Here is a 27901-nt window from a genome sequence, read left to right on the forward strand (position 1 = left end):
ATACACCTCTGCATTTTCAGGGTTACTTGGGGGTTCCTCTACGGAACCATCAGTGGCATCTTCTACATCCGATACTAATTGAGAGTCAGACTCTGAGACGCCTCCGTGAGGGGCATTGGGAGTCGATGGGCCTCCGTCTAGATAGCACTCTGGGGAATTTTCTAAACCAGAGTCTGATTTCACCTCCCCATTTTCAGACATGCCAGTTTGAGAGCCTCTGGTAGGGGGCATCTCTTTTTGTTTTTTTTCCCTCATTACCTCTTTAGCCCTTTTTAAAATTTTTACAGCGACCCTGGCCTGGAATTTTTTGGCAGCCATCTGTTTATCCCCCAAGCGCCGTCCGCCCTTTTGTTTACACACGAGCTGATGTGCACCCTTGAGGGTACCCCTTTCCACACCTAGTCATGCCTGATCAGAGCCACCCTTTCCAGCCCCCCTTTCTTTTAGGCCCCCTGAGGATTCAGCGTCCATCAGTTTTCTGAACAAAGCGTCGTATTTTTTCCAAATCTTTTTAGAATGCCGTAGTTTTAGACTCCCCGAAGATACAGCGTCCATCAGTTTTCTGAATGAAGCATCAAACTCTTCCCAAAGACTAGAATATGGGGGATCTTTGTCAGTCCTTAGTTTTTTATTCACAACCCCTAGAGTGCCTGCTCTGGGTTTGTGAATGTGTGTGTTTCTGCACACATTCAGAGCCCCTAGAGTGCCTACTCCGGGTTTGTGAATGTGGACGTTTTCGCTCACAGTTTTCTCAGGGCTTGGTGCGGCGGTGGCCACTGAGGAACTGGAGTTGTGTTTGCATGGTTGCAATACCTTGGCATCGCAGGTGTTTTCAATCCTTGGTTTTTTATTCACAATCCCTAGAGCGCCTGTTCCGGGTTTGTGAATGTGGGCGTTTTCGCTCACAGTTTTCTCAGGGCTTGGCGTGGCGGTGGCCGCTGAGGAACTGGAGTTGTCTTTGCGTGGATGTTTTTTACCAGAGTGTTTTGTTTTGTCCTTGGGTTTGACGTAAATGAGGTTTGGACTGGGCTGATGCTTCATCTGCACTCTTGTGCTGTTTTGCGTTGATAAAGGTCTCAAAGCAGATTCCTGGTTCTTTGGTGGTTCTCGGGGAGGGGTCCTTGTAGCTCCCACTACAGCCTTGTCAGAAGGGCTGCATATGCCTGCTTGGGGCAGGAGGGGGGAAAAAAAGCATTTTACAAAAATGTAACTTTGCCAGCTTTCTCACCCACACCTATGTATGTACTTAAAATACAAAACCTCATAAATTAACCAGACTAATAAGCAAAATATATTTACCCGGCTTCATCCATCCATCTGTCACTGATACTTGTGAATTTTTCTTTTCAATTGTCTCTTTCCTTTTTCTTTTGAGCATTTTTACCCGCTCAAGTTTTGACCGTGCTGTAAAGCAAACAACATTCTAATAAAACACATGAAACTGTCTAGTAAACTTTAAAATAAAATAAAATAAAATAATATCCATTAGAGTGTTTTTTCTATTTAAAAAAGTCATAGCTTTAAAACAAAATAATCCATTTCAGGCTGTACAACAATCACAGGTTTTGAGTTTATTTCTACCACTTTGAAAACAACCCCCACAAATATTTTTTTTTTTTTAAAATACATCTCATTTTGCAAAGTAAAAACCCTGCTAATTGGAAACACACCATCACCATCAGTTTGTAGACATATACTTTTTAAAAACCACCTATGTTTTACACACACACACACACACACACAGAGTTTAAAACACTGTTTGCAACAAAATACTTTTCAATAAACCCACATGCTTTTAAAAAGATCCCTGGTTGTTCTGGCCCCCGCCCTGCCCCAGCCATGTGTGCTTGGGGTCTTTGGGGTAAGAAAAACAAGCCAAAATGTTAGTTAGTATTAGCTCCCAAATCCCTATTCAACCTATGTAATACCTGAAGTTATTAAGCACAACTACAGTTAAAAATGGTTTTTACCTTGGCCTGGTGATGAACTGCAACTTAAAGTTACTGGCTCTATGCTAAACAGATCACACTGCAATACAGATATGCACCATTATTTACTAAGATAGCATGGCCAAAAAATGGCATTATATAATATATATATATTTTCAGAGTTAAAAAAAAAACCAGGGAACATACCTCCACTTGCAGCCCAGCAGCAATTCAAGAGAGTTTCTGTTGAAAGAGACAGTCTCCAAGCTACCTGAGGTTTTGTTTTTTTTTTTTTTACACCATCCTAACTCTTTTGTTTCAAAATAGTTAGCAGGTTGATTGGATCACCCCTCCCTAGCATTCCCTTTTGTGATGGGGGGTGGGGAATAAGTTTTTCTGCACAATTGGGCTGCTTTTCTTTTTTAAGTTCAAATACTTTTTGTTCCCCCCACCCTGTAGGGCCTTCTTACAGTAACCATTTCAAGTGAGGGGCCCTTTGCAGATATCAATGAATGTCTTGGGGCTTGTTTTTGTTTTTAAAAACATGTTCTTTCATGCTTAAAGTTTGGTGGGACGGGGGGTGATTTCTAGAAAAAGTGCCCCGTGGCCTTCAACCAACTCCTGGGCCATATTTAGACTGGCCTATAGCGTTCCACCAACTCCAGGGGTTATATTTAAACTGCCCAATAGCATCTGCAAACTCCTGAGGTTTTATTTCATTTCATATTAATCAGAACTCACCATCCTCACCCACCCACCTCCCTTACTATGGGTGCACCCCCATCAAAATTAACCCTATGGCAACAAGGGTGAGTAATCACAGTCACCCTGGCTATTCAGTGAGGGGGGGGTGGTTAAACCCGTTCAGTTCAACAGAATAAGTCAACTCTATTGTACTCAACCACATGTCTGAACCATCCCCGTTTGTTTTACTGTAAACACATTTTTAGGGTATTTTTCCCCCTCCCACAACATACATTTCAGCTTTTTTTTTTTTTTGCTGTAAATGGGTCTCTCTTACACAAAAGACACAAGAGCTAGGTTCTCACAAACAATTTTTTTTTATTTAAAAGACATACAGCTCCTTCAAAACAAACCAAGATGCTCCATTAAAAAAAGAAAGAAAGAAAAAAAGACTTTAAGCTCCCTTAAGGGCCAGAGAACTTTTAACAGAAATACAAATAGTCACAAAGCCCTTTCAATAGATTTTTTTTTTAAATTTACAGCTACCAAGTTTTATATCGCATGTTTGGCACCTCACCATTTTCTAACTTAATCCTTTTAGATTTCTTACAAATAGCCTTTTTCTTAAGCAGGGTTCTGTAACTTTTTGTGCGGACCAGACGGTCAATATAACGCTCTAAGCAGGCATCTTCCGGTTTGGTCATTTTCTTTAAAACATGGTCAGGGTCTCCACTGAATTGCACAGCATTTATCAAGGTCACCCCTTGTGCTAAATGTTCTTGGGTTAGGCATAGACATTGCATAGCATAACCTATGGCAATCACAGTGTTTAATAAGCTTTCCAAACACAGCTCAGCACACAGGCCCCGGAGCTTGCAGTTTATATCCACTGAAGTCCAAGTCACACAGTCATGGTGCCGCTGGCCTGGTGCATCTATGACACAGCCCTCACAATCTTCAAAAAGCTTTTCCCTAAGACAGTGATTAAGAACAGAATAAACAGCAACGCGTACAATAGTCCGCATGACTTTGTTACGCTCACGACGTGGCACTGGCTCAGTCAGTTCCATGCCAAGCCTCCTCCTAAACTCCTCATAGCCGTCATCCTCGGAGTCCTCTTCAACATTTTGTATTGGCGTTGAGCAAAAACAAATGGGCCCGGTTCATCTTCGCTGCTTGGTGCAACGCTGTCCAGAATCTCCGGGTCCTCTAGAAAGGCATCATTGAGCTGTTGAGAGATTTTTTTCAAAAAAGAAACAGCGTAAGCACCCCACTGCTCGGTTTTTGATTTACACAATCCCTGGTTCCTAGCCCCGTTACAACCCCATCCCGACCGTCACTTCTTAAGCATTCATTTACCTGAGCGTTCATCTTGTCCACTAGTGACTTCCCCGAGCTGCGATCACCTTCCTCCTCCCGGGGGGTGGCCAACAAGAGGCCATCACGCTCATCGTGGGGCCCCACAAGCGGCTGGGTTTCAGGGTCCGGGGTATCCATCAATGGCTGGGCCAAAGGGCTCCCCTCAATTGCCCCCTCCTCCTCCTCGGAACTGTCGCTGATGTAGCGCTTTCTCCGCGGTTTGTTGAAGGCCCTCGGGGCTAAAACAAAGTCCGAAGTTCTCACGGGGGTGGTGAAGGAGTCCATGTTTCCACGATTTCTAAAACACGCGCTCTTGGTAAAAGACAGCCTCTTCTGCCCGACGCTGGGCCTTATGGGGTGATGGTGCTGCGCTCTGATTGGCAGAGGGGTCATACGCCCCTCTTCTGGGTGGTTCACCCCATCCCAGAACCTGCCCTATTTTGGTCAAATCTGCTCTCGGGCCGGCCTGATTGGTAGAGGTTGGTGGGAGGAGTTGTTAGAGGGGTCACACGAATCATTTCCGGACGGGTCACCCCGCCCCCGGAACTCATCCTAATTGGTCAAATCTCCTCTTGGTCCTATCGGAACAAAACCCCTCCTGATTGGTAGCGGGGTGGGAGGAGGAGTTGTTAGAGGGGTCACAAGACCCACTTCCAGAGAGGACACCCCCACCCCGGAACTCGCCCTGATTGGTCAAAGCTCCTCTCTGGGAGGTCCTACGGGGCAAAACCCATCCTGATTGGTAGGGGGGGGAGGGGGGGAGGAGTTGTTAGAGGGGTCACAAGACCCACTTCCGGAGAGGACACCCCGCTCCAGAACTCGCCCTGATTGGTCAAAGCTCCTCTTGGGGGGGAAGTCCTACGGGGCGAAACCCATCCTGATTGGTAGAGGGCAGTGGGAGGAGTTGTTAGAGGGTTCACATGACATACCTTGCTTCCGGTCACGTGGCAGCCTTGACCCTGGAAGTAATACCCCATGGGGCAGGACTTCCGGTGGGGGGGGGCAGAGGTCAAGGGGTGGGGTTAAAGGGGTCAAGGGGTGGGGTGGGTGTCACATGACACACCTTGCTTCCGGTCATGTGGCAGCCTTGACCCCGGAAGTAATAACCCATGGGGCGGGACTTCCGGTGGGTGGGACTAAGAGGTCAAGGGGCGGGGCTGAGGGGGTCAAGGGGGCGGGGCTAAGGGGTCAAGGGGCGGGGTCAGGGTTTGATTGATGGTAGGGCCCTTATACTACTTATCCATACAGAAATTAAACCAAAGATCAATAATCTAATACCCAATTATACTTGAAGGATTAGTCTCCATAAGGCAGAACCTCCCAGGTCTTTGTCTAGCACAGTATATCTCCACACTGCATTTTACTGAGTGCAATTGGCACAATGACATACAGATCTTTAGCCCCTGTTCCAGCTGCTATGTGCCCCTGTAGCTGGCAGGAGAGCAGCCAAAGGTTCCCTTTAACAGTGTGGAGAAGGAGTCAGGAGTAATGAGGGGGAATGCAAGGACACAAAGGGAAGGAGTGAAGCAAACAGCATTCTTCTTGATTCTCAGCCAGTGCCAAGTCCCTTATGGCAGCTCTAAGTTTTGGCCTCTAGCCAGCAAACGATTGGAAAAGCAAAAATGTACCTAAGAGCCATCTCACCCTCTCTCTTCAGCTGCACTGAGTGTTAAACTCAACACAACTGACACCCTGTCCCTACATCTGTGAATCATAAAAGAGGTACTTAGTGTACACACATCTATCATACACATTGAAAGTGGGTGAAATCTTTCAATACATATCAAAGTGTCAAACTATGTGACATAGACTCAAAAAATACATCTGCATCCTAGTGACTGCTGTCTATTATAAAATTAATCTATGTTATTTCTAGGAAGAAATGAGCAGGAATTTCACAGTTGGATTTTGCACATTTTTGATTAGCAATTTTTCTTTTAAATACTTGTGTTCCTAGTTTAATTTCAGTGTACTGCCATGGAGTAATTGTTTCTCTGATGAACATGCTGTTGTGTGCAGTTTGAGGATCTAAAAATAACCTATAGCAGAGGACTCATAGAGTTTACCACTTTCACAGATAATTTATGGAATGATTTTGCACTTCTGCGACACTCAGCTCACAATTCACGTTCCAATACATGAGGTATCATTTGGAATTTGCAACAGATTCTTAATGAAATTCTCTGAGTTTTACTTTCTAAGTGTTTTATTTTATGCTTGGCCAGAACATTGAAAGTGTGTTCACACAATACAAGTGGAAATAAATCTATTGTACAAACTTTAAATACACATTGACTTCGCAACATTCTGCCATCTAAAGTTAGTGAGGATAATACTGCCCTAAATGTACTATAAGAAGTATGTCCTTGCATTTATCTGCGAGAATTGCAATCTTCAGGAGTTCATTTCAACACATATGTGAAGCCTGAGGGAGAAACAATGTGACAACTCAGGCTGCAGTTCCATCTGCATGCTGATGACATTCAACACTGGTGGGTCCTCTCTTTTCTCCTCAGTTCCAGAGAAGTTTGGAATACATGGGGCAAAGATGAGAATGAGATAGATCACAGATGAGGGTGAACTGGCTAAAGATTAATCCAAACAAGAGGGGCTGTGAGTCTGATGGGGAGGAATCAACAACAAAGGCAATATCTGCATCCTTGGTGAAAGGAGGAGTGTTTTTCTTTTGTCTCTGAGGTTCACAATCTATGGGTCCTTTAAGATCCCTGGGTGCGTCTGTGCTTCCAGGTATCATCACTAGCCTGGAGAGCTACACACTTGTGAATTTTTGCTTCAGACATGATTAACCTTAACACAGTTGTCCATAACACTGAGTCCTCCATATTGGACTGCTTCAGTGGGATCAATTTTCAGAGTAGCAGCCGTGTTAGTCTGTATTCGCAAAAAGAAAAGGAGGACTTGTGGCACCTTAGAGACTAACCAATTTATTTGAGTTAGTCTCTAAGGTGCCACAAGTACTCCTTTTCTTTTAGTGGGATCAGTGTGGCTTTCCATTTGAAGAAAGCACACAGAAATTACAGGTAATGCAGAACACAGCTACTTCCTTGCATAGAGGTGATTACTATGTGGTTCACACTTACACATGGGTTCTGTAACCTGCATAAGCTACTGATCTCTTTCTAAAATTCAAGAAGCTGATTTGATCTATAGGTTTTAGCTTACTTTGGGTCAAAGGTAAATTAGGGACCTTCTTTTCTTAGGTATAGTCTTGACAGTTTAATACAGCTGGGGTGCTTTTGCGAGGGTGGCGATCTGTGGGTTGGAAGCAGGTTATTCTCAGTGGAGAGCCTTTGATTTTGGACTTAGGTTCCCTATTGGTCTGGCTACGCTTAAGTTTGTTGACCCTCAGGTTATGATACAAAGATCATCAGGCTTTTGCTAGAAGTGAGAGGGTGGCTTAGATGTAAAGGGCTGTTGATGTTATGGGAAGGAGAGATTTTGTTTGGGGCTGGCTTTAGTCAATTTGTTATTTGCAATATGATAATTTATGAATTTCTGTAATGTTTATTGATTGATTTATTTAGGTTTATACAAATACAGAAAACACCTATATTAAGAACACAGTGAACTAACAATGTAAACAGATGCAGCAGCTTCCTTGAAACCAAGAACAAATGAAGAAAGTAATAATAATTCCAGCTTCAGTCTTCCACCCACATTATACATATTCCAGCAGACACCTACATTCCCAGAAGCCTGGGGAAAAGATGAGAGTTGGGATTACAATGTATGTGTGTGTGTAAGAGACAGATTGCATATTTGAGGAAAGAAGCCTTGTATAATATTTTACATGTGTGCACTGTTTGTGAGTGTGTGTTTGATTCTCTTTTCCAAACTCTCTTTATTCTGACCATGTAAGCATTTTCTAGCAGTTTGTTTTGTAAATTTAGAGTGACAACTTTCAGTAAATTATCTGAAGAAGACCATAAAATTGAAATCTTTGGATTGCATTGTGAATGAATCAATGCTCTATTTCCAGGGTTATGATAATGAGTTTATTTTAAAGATGTATTGAGTGATTTGATTTTAATTCTGACATTAACATTTGCCTCATGTCTGGGCAGCAGTGAGGTTTGCTACAGTGCTTGAGAAGAAATCTGGGCTTCACAATGTAAATGAGACTCTCAACCCACAGTTTTGTGGTGACTGTGTAGAATGGTGAGGTGAAGTACTTATAGGCGGGAGGAATGGGCTTGCAGGACTGAATGGCTCAGAGGATTGACAACAGAATATGAATCCAGTATCTGTATGTAATGAGTTTGGTGTCTGAATCTAGTTCTCAGTGACAAGAATCCACATAATAAAAAGGACCTCCACAGCTTACATGCTTGTTGGAAGTCATAGCAGAGTGGCCAAGCTCTGAGGGCCACATTCTGCCTGACCTTCTATGGAAGCACAGGTTAGGTGGGGAGAGTGTAAGCTTCACCCTCAGACAGCCTGTGTAAGGGCCACGTCGAACTGCAGTGCCTGTGCTTAAGGGACCCCAAGGACTGTTCTTTCCATATCTCCCACAGGAGTATGGTGCTATGGTAGGGTGCACCAGGCATTTGTTGACCCTTGCCAGAGACACGTCTGCCTTTGCACACCCTGCTCTAGGAAACTGTTCTTTAAGAAGAGAAGCACAGTGAGTTTGGTCCTCCAGGTGTTCCCTAGAAAGGCCTGCCAGTGTCAGTTTCTCATAGAACCAGTGAGACTTGGTCCTCCAGTAACTAGAAGGATTGGGAGCAGGCAGAGACCAGTCAGGGCCCAGCATGCCAGATAAAAAGGCCTGGTGGCTGCTATCAAACATCAGTTCTGAAGAAAGCCAGGAGAGAGGGAGAAAGATAGATCCTCCCTCTGCATTAGCCCAAGAAGCCAAGCCTGGTCAGAGACCTAATTCTGACTAGGTCAATGAGAGACTTTTAATGTATTTTGTGGAATGTAAGGCCCAGGCGGGCCATCCTGAGTTAGATAGTATTTGGAGTGCTGAAATCGAGCATACCAGATAGCTACAGGAAGCATTCTGGGTCAGACTTGACCAAACTTGACCAGACTTGACCAGACTTGACTGGGCACTTGACCAAAATGACCAATGAGGAGACAAGATACTTTCAAAGCTGGAGGTGGGGAGGGACAAAGGGTTCTCTCTGTCTGTGTGTTGTTTTTGCTGGGACCAGAGCAGGAATGCCGGTCAGAACTCCTGTAAAAAGTCAGTAAGCAATCTAGTTAGATATGCTTTAGATTCTGTTTTGTTTAAATGGCTGATAAAATAAGTTGTGCTGAATGGAATGTATATTCCTGTTTTTGTGTCTTTTTGTAACTTAAGGTTTAGCCTAGAGGGATTCTCTATGTTTTGAATCTCATTACCCTGTAAGGTATTTACCATCCTGATTTTACAGAGGTGATGCTTTTACTTTTTCTTTAATTAAAATTCTTCTTTTAAGAACCTGATTGTTTTTTCCTTGTTCTTAAGATCCAAGGGTTTGGGTCTGTTTTCACCTATGCAAATTGGTGAGGATTTTTATCAAGCCTTCCCCAGGAAAGGGGGTGTAGGGCTTGCGGGGGGGGGGGGGGGGAGATGTTTCCAAGTGGGCTCTTTCCCTGTTGTATTTGTTAGAAGCTTGGTAGTGGCAGCAATAAAGTCCAGGGACAAAAGGTAAAATAGTTTGTACCTTGGGGAAGTTTTAACCTAAGCTGGTAAAAATAAGCTTAGGGGGGTTTTCATGCAGGTCCCCATATCTGTATCCTAGAGTTCAGAGTGGGGAAGGAACCTTGACACCACCCTCTGAAGGGGTTTCTCTGGGGCAGGGTTGAGACCTAGGCATAGCACATTTTACAAAACTTGTCTTGTTGCTGTCTGTTATGTACTCCAGCTACCTGCTGATCTTAACTCACCCTTCAGATCCATGCAAGAGGCAAAAAGTTATCTGCAGATGATTTCAGTGAAGACAATATTCCATTATATCATAAGGAAAGGGTTAATAGTGCAGAATCCCTCAACCACTGCTGCTACCGCTCTCACATGAACAGCGGCCGTTCCTTTTTTCCTGTTGCAGTGAGTTGGTGTACATTGACCGAAGTAGTTCTGTGGGCATTACTGCATTCACATCTGCAGCTATTAATGCCTCAAATCCCACACCACAAACAGTTTCCTCTAAAGATCAGAGAGATAATGTAAGTGATCCACTTCAGAAAGCTACTCCTTTCAATCTAATCAAGAGGGGGGAAGGTTCTGTTCTGCTCTCCTCCCCGAGTAGACCAGAAAAAAATCAAAAACAATTGTAGCAATGCAATACATGAAAGCACTTTCATGTGGCATTTTGTTACTTGTGATCATTTACTTCCAAACTACTGCATTTTCCAGTTTGGCACAGAGTTTAGCAATGCAGCATGGGATACAATTGTTTTCAGAAGAAAAGGTAGATAAAAGTTTGGTACATCATGTTAGCAGGCATTCTTATCTGCTTTTTTATAATGCACAGTGAGTAAGGATGTATGAAACCAGTGAAACAATTTGTCATGAGATTTCACACCAGGAGTATCACTAATTCATTTAGTACAATATTCAGATCCTTAAAATCTCTTTTCATAAAATGTAATGGAGGCTTTTGGGGGTTTTTTGGTTGTTTGTTTTTTCCCAAGATCCACTTGCCAGCATACACTTCTAGCTTGAAATTTAACATTTTCAGAATTTCACACTTTTAAATATTGACACCCCCCCATCCTGCCCTGAAAAGCCATCTTTGACAACTTTGCCTTGCAAATATGAGAAAAGGATAGGTGAAGCTACACATAAGCAGCAACACACAAATATATAGAATATTATGTTCGTAGACATGCACATGTAGACATAAGCCAATTTGGAGGGGGAAGGGTGGTGGAAGTAGCTAATAAGCACTCCAAGATACCCCACTGAGGGTAAGGTCTGCTGGCACCAAAATCACAAGGTACCAACAGCGGCAGATCTTACCACTGAGTGGAAATAAGCAGTATCCCATATGAGAGCTGTTCTCTATTGATTTAGTGCTGCTCTCACACAGCATGTCAGGCTTGACAAAGCCCTGGCTGGGATGATTTGATTGGGGATTGGTCCTGCTTTGAGCAGGGGGTTGGACTAGATGACCTCCTGAGGTCCCTTCCAACCCTGATATTCTATGATTCTATGATTCTATGTCCATGTACAGGAGGACCGTTTCCCCAACTAGGGAATTGGTTGCTAAACAGGAAACACAATCTTATCCTACCACTGTGCAGCTGACCCCAGAATGTCCTGCAACTGGTGTTGCAGGTGGCCAAGATGTTACTAGGGGAAAGGCAATGGAATCAGGTATGCCACTGGTAATGGGTTCCTTCTTTGGCCTTTCTGATGGTGTCGCCACTGTGAATTACTCTTCTCCAGTCCTTACAGCCCATAGAGAGTGGCATACTCCTGACAGCCAGTTGGGGAGACATGCAACTTAAGATCATTTTTGGGATCGTTGTAGCAAGGGAAGGGAATTTGAGGCAGCAGCTGAGGGCATAATAGTTGTTCTGGTGAGGCAGTAGAAAAGCCAGCCAGTTTCTCAGGAAAATCCCACAGTATATCCAAACATTACTGATTTTAACAGTAAACAGCAACAACAGGGGCAATAAAATAAACACCATGCAAACCCCCGCCTCATCACGGCAAAACTACATAGATCCTGGGAAATTGGATAGATAGTGTTATGGTATAGCTGGTGAGGAAAGGAGCGTACATATATGTATGTGGATGGGGAAGCCCAAATGGAGTCAATTCTTTCTCATTCCTCTGGAAGGTTGAGTTTAAAAGGAATAAAAGATGCTTTTGCATTATTGTCTCTTGACATTTCCTGGCCTGGGCAATCTTCTGCCTTTGTCTTCCTGTTGACGGACCTTACAGAAGAAAGAAAGGACAATAGATAGTAGTCACTAGTATCCCTCACAAATGACTACCTCAGTCTGTATGCACTATATCCTTCCTCATAAACATTTGTAGTCTTCATGCTCTACAGATCAAGTGTCCAGTACAGCTGATAGGTTGGTTTATTAACTCTGCTCTGTGTTAGCTTTATCATTTAAAAATGGCCCAGGTTTCCAATTACAAAGACAGTAGCAGATTAGCTAAGCGATAAATATATTTTTGCACAGTCATAAAGAGAGAGAAAAAATGTGGATACTCTGGGGAGGAAATCACCCACATTTTTTATTTTAGGTTTATTGTTATTATTTACTATTTTTATTAGTGTCGTGTCTAGGTGCCATCACCATGGACCAGGACCCTATTGAGCTTTTGAAATGCTTTTTGAGATTAATGATGTTCCTGTCTACAATGTTCTTGTGTTCCCTTTGGCAAATCATTTAAACTGATTGTGCCAGCCAATGAGATTATTTAGATGCTTAAAGTTACGTACATATCTTGCTGAACAGGGGTTTAAACTCTCTGTTCCTCAGTTCCCCTCAGTAAATTTGGGGAAAATAATATTTCCTTTTCTTCCACTCTTTATCTATCTTGCCTATTTAGATTCCATGCTCTTAGGTGCAGGGACTGTCTCTTATGATATGTATGTGCAATGCCTAATACAGTGGGGCCCCTTTCTCAGTTTAGATCATTGCGGACAGCAATAACACCAAAATAATAACTTTTAACACTGTAATGTGTACATTTTTAACATGTGTTTTAAGTTTATTAACATATAATATTTAAAAGATAATACTTACAGGCTGGTACCAATAGCACTTTACATGTTTCAAGGTGCTTCACAAATATGAAAGGAACTCTGTCTTGTTAAGTATTCAATATTTGAAAAGAAAATCATGACAGTTTTAGGTTACATTACTAAAAAAAAGTGATTTGTTGCAATGGATTCCTTTTTCACTATTTATGTTGCTTATTTACTTATTTTTTTGCCTTTCTGTCCTCTCAGAAGATGAAAAATACAACTCATTTCACTCCCCACCCAACATGTTTTTTAGTAAATGTCACATTCTCATATACCAGCCATACGCTTTTGAGTTTAGGTTGCAGACACTGGAGACAATTGTAACTTTGTTTTGTTTGTTTATTTAATAAGTTGCATGCTATAGTGTGCTACAGCCTGATTCTGATTTCATTCACAGCAGGGAGTCAGGTGTAACTGAGGTAATTGGAAATACTTCAGTGAAAAACCAGTGTAAGAACAGAACCAGGCCTTTTAAAAATATTTATTTATTTAATAGGAGCTTTGCCATGGACTTCAATGGAGCCAGGATTTCACTCAACGTTTCCAAAACCAGGCACTATTTAATACTCGCTTCCCTGAAGCACCTTCTGACAACCCAGTGCATTTGGTCTCTACCAGATCTCTCCCCTCATGTCCTGATGCAAGCATTTTAGATGACTCCAGTTCACTGAGTACATTTTGGTCTTAGATTCAGCGTTATAGCTTGGCTCCAATATTAATTGTGAACGGTATTTATTATATAACTAGGTATAAATATTAGATAGAACTATGTTGAATACGTCATGATGGAAAACCTGGGTCTGGATTTCCTTTCATTCCTGCATACAGGTTTGCCCATTCATTTTCTACTTAAAGGTGTAGCACTTAAGTGAAGAAGCTCCTACTCCATTGGGAGAACTTCTCCCATCGGCATAGTTAATCCATCTCTCTGAGAGGCGGCAGGGGTCTAGGTCGGTATAACTGTTGTTGCTCCGGGAAGTGGATGTAATTATACCAGTATAAGTCTGTGGTTTAGACCTGGCCTCAGTGTGTCACAGCTAAATATAAGATGGAACAAATTGTTCGGCATACATAGTTAACACATATTTCCTGGGACCATTCAAGGTGGAGTGGCTCACTAACACCCCTTCAGTCACAGAGAGGAAAGAAAGAGGGGTGAAACAGCTGGGGATGTTGTTAGATGGTTACAGATTGTGTCTCTATTAGGTTCATGATTTTTAGTGTCTAGCAAAATTATGAATTTAAGCTCTCAGGCTCATCTTTTGAAAGTGTTGGGCAGGTTTCCTTTGAGGATGAGGACTGATAGGTTAGATATAAAATGATCAGTTTGTGAAAAGTGTGCACACACAGGTGATGTGGTGTTTTTTGTCTTTGTGATTGTCTGTGCATTTAGTGCACCGAATGAGGTACACCACAAATTGTGGGATCTTGAAAGGTGTGTTGTGGGGAGGTGTTGATCATTGTATCAGTGGAAATATGTCTGCAGGTTTTGCAGCTGTTGTTCCGGCAGGGTCTGGTGCCCTTTGAGTTGGTGTGTCCTGCTTTGCGGGGAGCTTGGTTCTGATAATGAGATTGGAGAGGTTGGTGAGTTGTTTGAATGCCAGAAGAGGGGACGTTAGGAAAGATTTATTTCAGGATGGGGTCTCCATCGAGTATGGGTGTTTGATGATACCCCATTTGGGTTCCAGTGTGAGTTGCTAAGTCTAGTAGGAGGGGGGTTTATTCAGTATAGAAGCAAATTCTCTCAGGGAACTTGGGTGGCCCATTTCATGATGTTATCTACTTCTCTGTTGCAGTGTCCTTGTTTGGTGAAGGTGGTTTTGAGTTTGTTAAGATGCATACCCTGGATTTAGCTCCATCATTCCCAGAGGTACTATTTCTGAAAGACAGTATATGTGGAAACAAAGATTTGATGGTATGCTAATGTAAATTGTGAAGGCATTACTTTCATAAGTGGAACTTTCAAAAGCATTTCCACATTATTGAAAGTTAGTGCTAAAATTTTTTTTTTACTAATTTCTGTGTAAAGTTGCTGAGGCAATGGAAATATTTCCAGATTGGAAGTCAGACACTCTACAAATCTTTTGTTAGAAAATAGGGAACAATCTTTAAATTAATTGTTTAAAGTTTTTGTGGAAAACTTGTTTGTTAAAGGTCATTTCAGAAAGTCCTTTCTTAGACTGTCTTGCTGTGAAAGAATGTTCCTTTAGATTATGGTATAATAGATTATGCAGTACATAGCAATGTACCTAAATGGATATAGTTAAGCACCTAAGCCTGAGAAATGTTTTGAAGACTATGATTATGTAAAAAATGGCACATTACCATAACTGTCAAAGTAGCCATAAAGAAATGACAGAACAATATTAAGTGCCTAATTCTGCCACCCTCACTCATGTTGATTAGTACCTTACTCCATGAGCAGTCCCATTAAATTCAGATACTACTCAAAGTTAATAAGAGTGTCAGAATAAAAGCCTAAGATTATTTTAGAAGAGCCACTTTTTGTGAAGATACTTGCTCAAGTGTTTAGGGCTATTTGTTTTTATTGCATGTGTATGAAAATTCTGTGACCTAGCTGTTTCTAGCTGTAGGTATATACAGTCCTTAATCATGCAATAGCACGGGAGTGGGCAGACCGCTACACCCACTCGAAGCCATTATGAAGTCAATAACTCAGTGCCATAGTCCAGCCATGCAGATATTATTTCTGGATCAGTGCCATAAGTAGCCATGTTTAGAGATGGGTGCAATTAAAACAGGAATTATTTGTTTAGAAGTTGTCTTTTCCCCATTCTAATTAAAATGTACCGAACCAGCAGACAACAAAAATGCAGTATAATGGTAATAATGATTCATAATAATAACCGAGCTCATAGATAGCACTTTTCATTAGCAGATCTCAAACACTTTATACAAAGGTAAATATCATTATCCTTCTACAAGTGGGGAAACCGAGGCACCAAGCAGTGAAGTAACATGTCCAAAGTCACCAGGAGGCTAGTTGCAGAGCTAGGAACAGAACCCAAATTTCCTGAGCCCCATTTGAGTGCTCTACCCAGTAGGCCACACTATGTCCAGAAATGATCTATGAGAAAAATAAATTATGAAAATAACTCAAAACTCTGAGAAAACAAATTTTGATTTCAGGGTAGAATTTTATGAAATAGTAGATTAAAGGTGGTGGTGGTAGGGAGACTGGTAAATCACATTATTCTATAACTTGGATTCCAAGTTGTACTGGAATTGCTAAAAAAAGAAGAAGCTTTTCTGGCAGAATTTAAAGTGAATAATAATAGTAAAAGTACACATTCCACCTCTCACTCATGGGCAGCAGATGTAAGTGCAACTGATAAGCTAATTAAGCAAACAAACAAACAAACAACACACATCTCAACACTTTTGAATAGCTTGAAATCAAATGTGTGATTGCCTGGAAAATCCAGATTGCTCAATTTACTTTGATTCATGATTGTTTAAAAGCTGGAGTCAGTTGCCCCGTATGAAAGCTGCATACATTTTTTTCCTCTGTCGTGGCATTTTGTTACATTAATTTACAGCATGACCACAATGCTTTTTCATCACTGGAAACACCTTTAATCTCCATCTCAGTGCCTTAGAAAACAACAGATGACATTTAAAAGATCAGCCTCCTGATTGCTGATTAAATGTTCGAGCCATTTCTGTATCTGGTGTAACATAAGAGCTGGAAACTATATTTGAAGATGATAATTTGGCACATTAAGCTGGACTATTTGCGCAGTCTTACTTTTTTGTGGTATGGATTGTCCGAGTGAATTGGGTGTGCCTATGTCAATCTGAAAGCTAGAGATATGAGTCAATATAATCTGGTGACCAGTGCTTAATTTGCAGTGAAAGAGGTGCTGGGGCACAAACAATATTTTTACATTCAGAACTGATGCATCAAGCCAGAGGTGCCAGGCTTTCGAATTCCCAAGCCTAGACGTGCTGGGGCTCAGCCCTGGAAGGCCCTGGCACATATTAAGCACTGCATGTGACCCTTTTGGTATTACTCTTTTAGGTCCTGATTGAAGGCCCCCTGAAGAAAACGGCAATACTTCCACAGACTTCAGTGAGTTTTGAATCAGGCAGTTAATTCTATGATGGTTGTTTGGATGAGTGCGGTTGTAAGGGAAGGAGTGGCAAGAAGCTGTTGCTCATAGTAAGTGAAAACATAACTGCACAACAGAAATAAGATGTAATGGAATTGAAGTATTATAGATGCACGTCCAAAGATTTAGGAGTAGCTCATTCTAAGATGTTGAGACTTTCTGAATGCCAATAAATGCCGAACTCTCCAATATACCTCACATATTAATTTTATACAAAAATCATTTTAAAACTGATTTTACAAAAGACTTGCCATATAATTTAATTTTGAATTGACATTTACTCTGTTTTTATCAGCAAAACTGGAGTGTGTTTTGGTGAACTCAGAGTCCACTTAAGTTCAAATCATATCTCTAGAAATACAGTACAAAAGAAAAGCAGGATCACATGGAGGTAATTGGAGAGACTGGAAATGCAGATGATTGTCAATGTATTTGCATATGAGGCGGTTCTGTTTTGTTTTGTTGTAAGTGGAGAAAGGTTTATAACTGACCAAACAACACTCATTTCATGAGACTCAGTGGCATTTGCTACGTAGGATTCTGTGCTATTACAAAAAAGAATATTGAGTCTCGGAGCCATGGAACTGCACCCACTTACACAAGGGCTGTATCTAGCCCTTAGGGTTCACCTAGGATACATTATATAAAACCATTTCTTTATGCCCCAAACTTGACATGATTAGTAGGAAGTAGAAGAACTAATAAAAGTCATTCATTGTCCAGAGATTTTAGGTTGACAGATACTATGACAATGAGTGAAAATATAGAAACCTAGATAGATATTCTGCTGATACCATGCTCACTATAGCTGTTGCTTTGTGTATGCAGAATTTGTACCCAGGGCAATACTTTTGGCGACAGTAACGATTTTCACAAGCATTGCTTCTCATTCACTCTGTTCACATCTTCTCCCTAGTGTAGTTTTTGTCTAAGAAAATTCAGTACAAAACGCTATGCTTAAATAAACCCTAAAGTCATGTGTACCAACCCTTTGTAGTTCTGGAGAAGAATCCAGAGACACAAAGTTCCCCAGGCCAGCCTTATCATGGGAAGGAAACTAAGCCACCTCCCGAATGAATTCAAGCCTAGTAGAGGTTAAGAAGTAGTTGAATTTGCAGGCAGGTGTTCCTCCTTAGCCTGCGGGGAAGCCAGTGGGACATAACCTGCTGATTTGCTCAGGGGGTCACAGAAACTAACTGCAGACCCAGCAGACAGGATATCTGCAAAATAATCTAGGCAAGTTATCCTTAGCATTATTCTACAATGTGTTGATAGTGAACAACACCTCTGGCCTATGACCCTCGGTAAAAGAGATCTTTGTTGTTTTTCACTTATTTATTCTCTTGAACACTGAATTAATTTGAAACCAGGAAAGAGAGCTTTTGTTTCACCCATAACCCAGTGTAACTAGTGTCTGTTTCTACAGAGAGTCCCATTCTATATTGAAGCACCCTGATAAAAGCCAGGAACTTCCAAGTCAAGGGTGACACCTAGGTTTTCATTATAGTTTGCTGTTGTTTCAACCTAACATTAATGCTTACTTAAGACCTTAATTCTTTTCCTTCCAATCCCTGTACAAAGAAATGGTGAATGTCCTGTGCAGTCAGACATACTGAAGATTTGTTTTACAAAGTATATTAATCACTTTGCATATCCCTTGACCATCTGAACTAATCTAAAGCAAATTCTAGACACCCACAGACTGATTTATTTTAGGAACTTAAGTAGGAAAGAATGTAGCTAAAGTACCTAGTAATTTAAAGCATTAAAATTCACCATACTGTTATGTTATTCATCACAGCCTTTACAGGAAATGCATAGACATTCAGAATAGTTAACAGACAAACTAATAGATCTGTAGGCCACAATGCAATTGTAGCAATGAGGATTGAAATGATCATTTCCTGCTACCATTCTTTCATCTGGGCCAGATCCCCTACTGGGGTTAATGAGCACAGCTCCATTTGACTTCAAAGGTGCAGCATCCATCTATGTCAGCTGAGGATCTGGCTCATAATATCTACAGTTTTCTTATACTTCCACATTCCAAAAAGCATTTCAAGAATTATAGTAAAGAAAAACAGCAGTGTATTTTTATCGGAGTATTATAGAGATAAGGGCTAGAATCCAGGTCACATTGTGTAGTACTTGATCCCACAAGTAGTCTGATTAAAGTCAATGGAATGAGAATCTACAGTAGTATATGGATATCAGAATCTGCCTCTAAGAAATAAGATGTTAAAATAAAAATGTAATTCCTATTTTCAGCAGTTCTGCTTTAACCATCACTAGCATTTTCTTTTACAGCTAAATAGGTATTGCCTGTACAATCTACTCCCTTCTCATGCATATATGTAAATACCGGAATACATACCTGAAACTATTATCTACTTTTCAGGACTTCAAAGTTTTTTTTTACCATTTGATCTTTCTTTCTTTCTCTGTGTGCAACCTGACAGTTTTCCTAGCTAACCCCCAAAGAGTTTCATACCTTTTTTTTACTCTCTCATCTTTTTTTTTCCTGATTATATTAGTGTATCTTTTCTCCTCTTTCATTAGCCTTGTTATTTCTGTTTAACAACCTGACAAAGAACTCTTGGATAAAACATCTCCAGTTTCTAGTTTCTAGAAAACACAACTCTTTTATTTGTAATATCCCACACTAAAGCATCTTTTTTAAAAAGAAAATGTGACATCTTATTATTACAAAGATAATGTCACTACAGTACATTAGTAGTGTAGTGTCACTACACTTTAAGTTAAGGAAACGAAAGGCTCATGATATAGCCTGTATAAAGAGTTTACATTTTAATTAGACTGAGTTTTCTTTGTCCTTCTCACACTATCTAACATTAAAATGTAAGACAATATTCACGGAGACCTGTTGGTACTGACTGGCAATTGACTCTTTGGCTACATTCTTAGTGCAAAAAGAAAAGGAGGACTTGTGGCACCTTAGAGACTAACCAATTTATTTGAGCATAAGCTTTCGTGAGCTACAGCTCACTTCATTGAATGCAAGCTTATGCTCAAGTAAATTGGTTAGTCTCTAAGGTGCCACAAGTCCTCCTTTTCTTTTTGCGAATACAGACTAACATGGCTGCTACTCTGAAACCATTCTTAGTGCAATGAGTAGAAATTTAACAACATTATTGCTATCCATTTTAAAAGGACGTGACTAAAACCTGCAAAAGAAAAAAAAGTAGCCCTAAATGACAACAGAATTAGCTCTTCAAACAAACATTTTCAGTTTTAATTTATATATCATTTTTATTAATGTGCTGCTCTTGAGAATAGAGTTTTTAAAAATAGGATGTCAACAACTCTAAGGTCGTTCTCACTGTTTTCATAATCAGAGGGGGTATGGGTAGCACAAGAGAGTATCAAAGTTTTAAATGTGTTCTCTAAGTTGAAACGCAGAAAATAGCTCATCTAATATTTTGCATGTCTTAAAAGTTAGTGATGTGAAAAACTGAGAAGCAAGACACTTAAACAAGAGCTGTGCGCACAAATACTGTTGCAGGAGCAAGGTCTGTGTTTTTGTTTTTGTTGTGGTCTGTGAAGGCAGAATGCAAATGTGTACGTACCCGAGTGGTCATATGCAAATATTGTTTGCCCAAATTAGACAGTCCAATTTAGAAGTTGGATTGAGAGCATTTTTCAAAATTACTCAAGTCATCTAATACAAGAGTCATCATTTTCCAAATTCCTCATCACATTTGAAACGCTCACCCTGGTGAGTCACCCATTTTATTAAAGGTAAGTTGTTTAGGCCCACAACTCAGACACAATAGTGATGGAAGCTATGTTAAAAACCTCAGTAGATGGAAAGAAACATTGATTGATTTTTGAAGTGTGTGTCATGTTTAAGAAAGTCTTCACTAGGTAGCATGAATAGTGGTTTAAAAATATCTGCCCTATCCAAGGGGAGACATGACATTTATTATTATTAATTATTAGTATTATAATTATTTATTATTTATGAGGACTGTCAAGCAATTAAAATAATTAATCGTGATTAATCGCACTGTTAAACAATAATAGAATACCATTTATTTAAATATTTTTGGATGTTTTCTACATTTTCAGATATATTGATTTAAATTACAACATTGAATACAAAGTGTACAGTGCTCACTTTATATTTATTTTTAGTACAAATATTTGCACTGTAAAAAACAAAAGAAATAGTATTTTTCAATTCACCTCATACAAGTACTGTAGTGAAATTTCTCTATCATGAAAGTTGAACTTACCAGTGTAGAATTATGTACAAAACCCCCCCCTGCATTCAAAAATAAAACAATGTAAAATTTTAGAGCCTACAAGTCCACTCAATCCTACTTCTTGTTCAGCCAATTGCTCAGGCAAACAAGTTTGTTTACAGTTGCAGAAGATAATGCTGCCTGCTTCTTAATTATAACGTCACCTGAAAGTGAGAACAGGCATTTGCATGGCACTGTTGTTATACTTATAAGAAGCACACGAGATCTTTATAGGGAAGAAAACAGAAAGCCGCATTTATTGAGAATACAACAGTTAGCATATGCTTTCAATCTCTCTCTCACACACACACACACACACACAGAGTCCTGCCAGTTGATGTTTATAGTGACCAGTCCAGAGTCTGGATCAAAGTGACATCTTTGGTCCAAGTTTTAGTACACGTGTCTGGGAACCAAAGGTTTGAATTTCCATTAGGTATTGGACAGTATCCTACTATGACGGTTAGTATTGTTCCTGTCTTAACAGGCTCATCCCACTGATATGGTAATCATGGGTAACTGGCACTCCAGGTGGTGTCCCCGTAAGGTCCCTCTATTTTAACCCCTATTTCCCAGTGGTTTGGTATTCCTGTGATATTTGTAAGGTGAACCTTAAGTCCCACTTCCCCTTCCCAGGCATAAATATTGGTGTTTCCCAGCGGCCTCAGGATCCGATTTGTATTTTTATCATACCATTCTAAGAGAATTTTTGCAAAAAACTGCGTTACTTTGGCTCCTAAAGCAGATGATTAGCTAACTCTAGCTAATCAATCATGGAGATCCATGATTGATTAGCTAGAGTGGAATTATTCGTTATCAGGGGAGAAACAGCAATGGGCTTCTCCAAAATATCTCTAAATATCTGGGACATACAGGTCCCCAAGAACAGGGACTGCCAAACCTTATAACTGAGGTTTCATGGATTTAGAGGTAGTAGTGGTCGAGAGCAGCGTCTTATGTTCCAAATCCCAGGAGTCCTTTTCTGTAAAAAGTCCAAAACATTATTAATCATGCAAAAGGTTTAATTGTGAGACATGTACCCATTTCAATTTTCCATCTTTTTCAATACGATATACCAACGGGCTGAGGCGGTCCACTATGGAAATGGGTCATGTCCATTTTGATTCCAGGGAGTGGCCCCTTTTTTTCCCAATTTAAGGTATATAACTTGATCCCCAGTATGCTTCTGTGCATGAATTTTCTTATTCATTTGTTCAATAGCTTGAATGACCCTATACTGAAGAGTGGTTTTGTCTTCTTGCAGCCACTTAAGCCACTGTATATGTTCGTACTGTGTTATATTAGCGGTTCCCCCCCACATCTTGTGCCAGGAGGCTAGGGGGAATCATAAGGTGCATAGAGTATCCAAACATAATTTGGAATGGTGGATTTTGGTTTTTAATCTGTTGCTGCTGCGGATAGCTGCTAGAATTAGAGGCAGCTTGTCTGGCCAGTCTTTTCCGGTGTGGTTTACTACCTTCCACAGCGCTTCCTTAATGGTACGGTTCATACCCTCCACCTGACCTGAAGATTGGGGTCAGTATGAGGTATGAAACTTCTGTTTGATTCCTAAAGCTTGCAACATTAATGGGAAAATATCTCCCACAAAGGCCCCCCATTATCTGAGTCTATTATCTCAGGGGTGCCATATCTATATACCACCTCATTAAAAAACTTTTTAGACTCCACCTTGGTGCTGTTGGTTTTAGTAGGAAATGCCTCTACCCACCCTGAAAAAGAATCAATTATTACTAACAAGTATTGAAATCCTTCTTTACCTCTTGGCAATTTGTCAATAAAATCAATCTGGACCCTATGCTAGGGCCCGAGCCTCCATTGGTGCATTATGGGTTGCCAGTGAGGAGGCCGTGCTTTATCCTGTGCACACCAAATGCAATTCCTTACCCATGTTCTAACATCATCCTCCATGGTTTTCCATTCTGCAACTTGTTTTACCCTTCAAGGACCCCTTTACTCCCTCATGCATGAACTGATGGGCTACATTAATCAGTTCTTGTCTCTCCTCCTTTCCTGGAGTTTGGTGATTTACAGCATCATCCGTTGGTTCAGGGGCCTCAGTAGGGGCACCTTTAGCTTGGCTTCTAGTTACAACTGCTATACTGTGTTGCTGGGCTATGTTATCTGCCTGACTGTTCCAGATGGCTTCCTCGCTTGTTCCCTTGATATGGGCTTTTACAAGTCTGATTTTCAGGTGCCTAGGATTCTCTAGTACCCACTGATAAATCCATTTCCATTCTTCTAGATATGCAATATTTTTACCGTCCGCCACCCTCCACTCATTTCTTTTCCAGAACTGAATTCCCTTTACACAAAAGTTGCTATCAGCATAAATATACACTGGTCGTGGGGACTGCTCATATTGTTTCAGAACCTGATCCTATTGGGATCCAGGAAGTGGGCGGGCGTTTCAGAACCTGATAAATGGCATGTAATTCAGCATGTTGGGCTGACCCATGGTCCAGCTGGCCTGGAATAACTTCTTTATCTAAATTGATAGCTGCATACTTTACATACTTTTTCCCATTTATCACCATTGAACTTCCATCAGTGAATCAAATGTGCTTCTCTTGCTCTACTGTATCCAATTCCTTCAGTGGAGGTGTGTGGTGGGGCGATGCCCCACCCCCACGCCAGATTGGGCTACATCAGGCCAGAGTGGCTGCGCAAGGTGACAGCCAATCAGGGAGGGCCTGCTAGAGAGCCAATCAGGGCCAGTATTACAGTCAGCCGATCAGGGCTAGGCTAGGCCCTATATAAAGGCTTCCCAGGAAGGGAACAGGCAGTCTCTCCCAGGCCTTCATAGGGTGAAGGTCTATCTCCTGTGTAAGGAGACTAGCACTGGGGCAGCGCAGGCAGGGGGAGTAGAAGGGAACTCAAGCCTGGTACCTGCCAGGCTGCAGGCCCTGAGAAAAAGGGCCTACCTGGTGCAAAGGGGCCAAAGGGGAAACAGCCCAGGGAGAGAAGGAGGGCAGGCAGGAAGGCTGCCACCAAAGGGTCCCTGGGTTGGGACCCAGAGTAGAGGGCGGACCTGGGTCCCCCCCCTTGCACTTCCACCTGGCTGTTTGGAGTGGCCATCATGGACTGCACAGACCCCTGCCAAAAGGGGTTAGACTTTGGGATGTGGTTGGCCATTGTGGCTGGGGTGAAGAGAAGGACTGCTGATAACACCAAATCCCTGGAAGGCAGTGAGACCGGAGCAGTGGGCACTGCTGGAGGGCAGTGTCCTGAAGAGGATGCCGTGAGCTGGGAGCAACGCGGGTCGAGACACCAATCTAGGGCGAGAGACGGACGGGACACCACCAGCAGAGGGTGCACTGCATGAACTGAGCTAATTCCAAGACCAAACAGCAAGAGGCGCTGCAGTGGTGAGTCCCTACCCCGTCACAGGGTGCTTCTACTAAAGCAATTCTTTGTTCCAGAGTGATTTCTGGACAATTGAGTCAGTTTCCTTTCTCAATTTAAAGCATGTGTTAACATGTCTGGTTTAGATACCGTTTCTGTAGTTACTCCTCTGTTAATTAAAATTAGAGTCCATCGTGCCATTCGGGTGTTAGAGACTTGCCTTCCAGTTTTCCTGACAAAATGTATTTTAGTTGAGTATGGGTGCTCTGAATGGTGATTGGATCTGTGCCTGTGAGTAGCTCAAAAGATTGCACTGCCCAGACTGCTGCCAGGCATTCGCGTTCACAGGGATCAAAATTTATCTCAGCCCCATGTAACTTCCTGGATTCATATACCACTGGAACCAGCTTTCCCTCCTCATTATTCTGTAACAGTGTAGCGGTCAAGGCCATATGATTGGCAGTTAAGTGAATCACAAAAGGCTGCAATTCATCGGGGAAACACAGTGCTGGAGCTGTGAGAGCTTTTTGCTTTAAGAGCCTTAAAGCAGCGTCCTGCTCCTCTCCCCACTCCCATTTGGCCTTTTTCTTTAATAATCGTCACAAGGGGTGTGTTGTCGCAGCATACTTGTAAATGTGTGATCTCAGAAAATTAAAGCACCCCAACAGTACTCTCAGGGAATGAGCGTCAGTAGGAGCCGGCATTTCTACTAGGGCTCTCCCTGGTACTGATCTATTTGCCTCCTTTCTTGTCCAATAATTAGACCCAAATATGTGACTTGGGGCTGCACCAACTGAACTTTAACCAAGGCTACACTAAATCCTGTTTCTTGAATTAATGCTAACGCTTTTTCAGTTGTCATCTGTGTCTGTGCCTCAGTTTCCTACATATGCAAACACAAACAAAGGTCTATCTTGTGAGCTTAACCTATCCGACATATCTACCACATGCCTGTGTGTGACTGCTGGACTGTTGAGAGACCCTTGGGGTAATCAACAAAAAGTCCATTGCTGTTCTTTCATCGTAAAGGCAAACCGATCCTGTGAGTCAGGGTGTAAGGGAATAGCAAAGAAACAATTGGCTAAATCAATTACTGAAAAGTATTTCGATGTGGCTTGGACCTTTTGTATGACCTGTGTCATGTCTGTTACAATAGGAGCCGCGGATATTGTACCTTTGTTAATCCTCCTGTAGTCAATTGTTAGGCGTCTGCTTTTAGAACCGGCCAAACAGGAGAGTTAAAAGGTGAATTTGTTTTTCGGATTACTCCCTGCTGTTCCAGCTCCTGGATAGTTTGTACCAATTGGGCCTCTGCCTCCTTTGGATAAGAATATTGTTTCTGGGGATGCACTAATTCCCCAATTTTTACACAGGCATTAATTTTGCACAGTCTGTTTTCTTTTGAGTCCAGACTGAGGGGAATTTCTGGTGCCATTCTTTAATTTGCTGGGCTGATAATGCTGCGATTGGTCTCCCTCCCCCTTTTGCTAATAATATCTTTTGGTCAATTTTCCCAGAATGGGGAGGGGGAATATCAACTTTCCATAAGATACCCCTGGGCATATCTATTACTATATTATTGGTGAACAACCAATCTGAGCCCAAAATGATTTCATTAGTCATGTCAGAAGTTTGGATCAGGTTCCCAAAGGTTTTAAATCCTTGTACTGAAAAGGGGACCTGAGCCCATTCCTAACCAATGCTGGGACTGCCTTGGAAGGAGTTCAGGGTTACCTCTTTAACCTGTCTTCCTGCTTTTGGAGTGTTTTTGATGAAAGACACCACGGCTCCTGTGTCTATTAAAGCCAATGTAGGGGTGTGCTCACCCTACTGAACTTACACGCACAGTCTTCCTCCAGGGTCCCAATGGACCTTTCCTATGAACTTCCACCCTTGTGCCCCTACAGATAGTGGAAGTTCGTCATTCAGCGGGCCTCTCTATTTGTTTGCGGGATGGGGGTATGTATCGGGGAGAAGCTGCAGTGGTGTTGGTGGTGGAGGTGCACTGGGGGTTACACAGGCTACTCCCTTATGGGGATATTGTAACTTTGTAGCTTCTCTAACTAAGTCAGCTGTGGGTGCCCCATCCCACTGTGCACGGTTGGCTCTGTACTGCATCAGGGTTCGCCAGGCTAGTTGGCGAATCTCATTCTCAGTTACCTCTCTCTTCTCCCCCTTCCCTCTGTGTAGAGGGATCAGCCTGATATTGCCGGAGATCTGGGTATATCCGGTCCCCTTGCCAACCCCTATTCCCTCGTCCTCGGGATCGACCCCTAGCAGATCCTCCCTGGTTTCCACTGATCCCTTTCGTACTGCTCTCATTTGTGTATGTGACTGCTGGGTCTATTGCTGCCACATAAGAGACCCTTTTTCTTTCTAGTGGGTCGTGGTCCAGAGTGAGTGGTTATTTGTTGGACCATTCCCCTTAATTCCCACAGATTAGCTGGGTGATTATCCTGCCAAACTGCAAGTTGACCAGAGTAATATGGGGCCAAAGATGCTGCACAATTCCTAAGGACTGGACACTGAATGCTAAGTCATATATCGGGGTGGTACCATCGACTGCCATCAGGCCAGCCATTAGTTGTATCAGAGCCCATCAGGTTAAGTAATTCTCAGGGTCCTCGTTAGGCTCCTGGGTGGAGGCTACAGCTTGTGCTGTGAAGTTGCACCTGCCTATTCGTTTCCCAGATGTCAGGGCCAGGAGGCCGTCGTTGGTGGTGACTGCTATCCTATCCAGGGTGGCTCTAATCTCTGGGGCTGCACATATCCCCATGGGTAGATAGACTTCTGGGGTAGTTAGCCCTTCCCTTCCTGCAAGTAAGATGGTGTTAGTGCACCATTTAGAAAAGGTGTCTCGGTTTAGGGTCCCCAAATGATCAGCCATTGCTTTTAAATCGGTGGCTGATCCTGGAACTGTGGTAACAGTCGTGCTACCCTCACCATCTACGGGGGTTGTCACAGTGCATCGTTCGACAGCTACTACCGGGGCTATGGGAGTGGGGGTGCACCCGTCATGTAGACATTCTTGTGGATTATCACAAATGTCTCCCTCCCAGGTTTCCCCTGGACAGTGTTTGATCCCATTCCCCTGCTGTCACTGTTGCAACCTGGCAGGTTGCAAAGCCTAGCTTCTGCTTAAGCTGCTTGATAATTGATTTGCAGCGATTATGGCTTGCAGGAGCTCTGCCCTGCTCTGTTAGTTTCTTTACCATGCCCTGTAGGACCTGGTTTTCTCTTACAACTTTGTCTTTTTCTTCTACCTGTTCCAGTAATCCCTTTTCTTTTGTTTTCAGTTCCCTCACAGTGTCTTTAAGTACATCTAATTGGCGGTGAACCCCTGTAGCCATTATTTTCAGGTTTCTCTGCCTGCCGCTCACTAGTGCTGAGCTTTTCACACAGTACAGTGTTCTCTGCTTGGCAATTGGCCAGCCAGAGGAACGCCTCAT

General features: G+C 42.1%; 1 protein-coding gene across 1 annotated transcript; it reads right to left on the reverse strand.

Annotated features, from left to right (window-relative positions):
* On the reverse strand, positions 1–27901 carry LOC141991294 (uncharacterized). Its single transcript, XM_074959604.1, has 5 exons — positions 27665–27901; positions 23065–23412; positions 1971–2028; positions 1300–1404; positions 1–1163 (listed from the first exon to the last, which is right to left on the reverse strand). The coding sequence occupies exons 1-5, from the start codon at positions 27899–27901 to the stop codon at positions 403–405; spliced, it is 1509 nt and encodes a 502-aa protein (XP_074815705.1). The 3' UTR covers positions 1–402.

This window comes from Natator depressus, chromosome 7 (assembly GCF_965152275.1).
Source record: "Natator depressus isolate rNatDep1 chromosome 7, rNatDep2.hap1, whole genome shotgun sequence".
NCBI classification, from domain to species: domain Eukaryota; kingdom Metazoa; phylum Chordata; order Testudines; family Cheloniidae; genus Natator; species Natator depressus.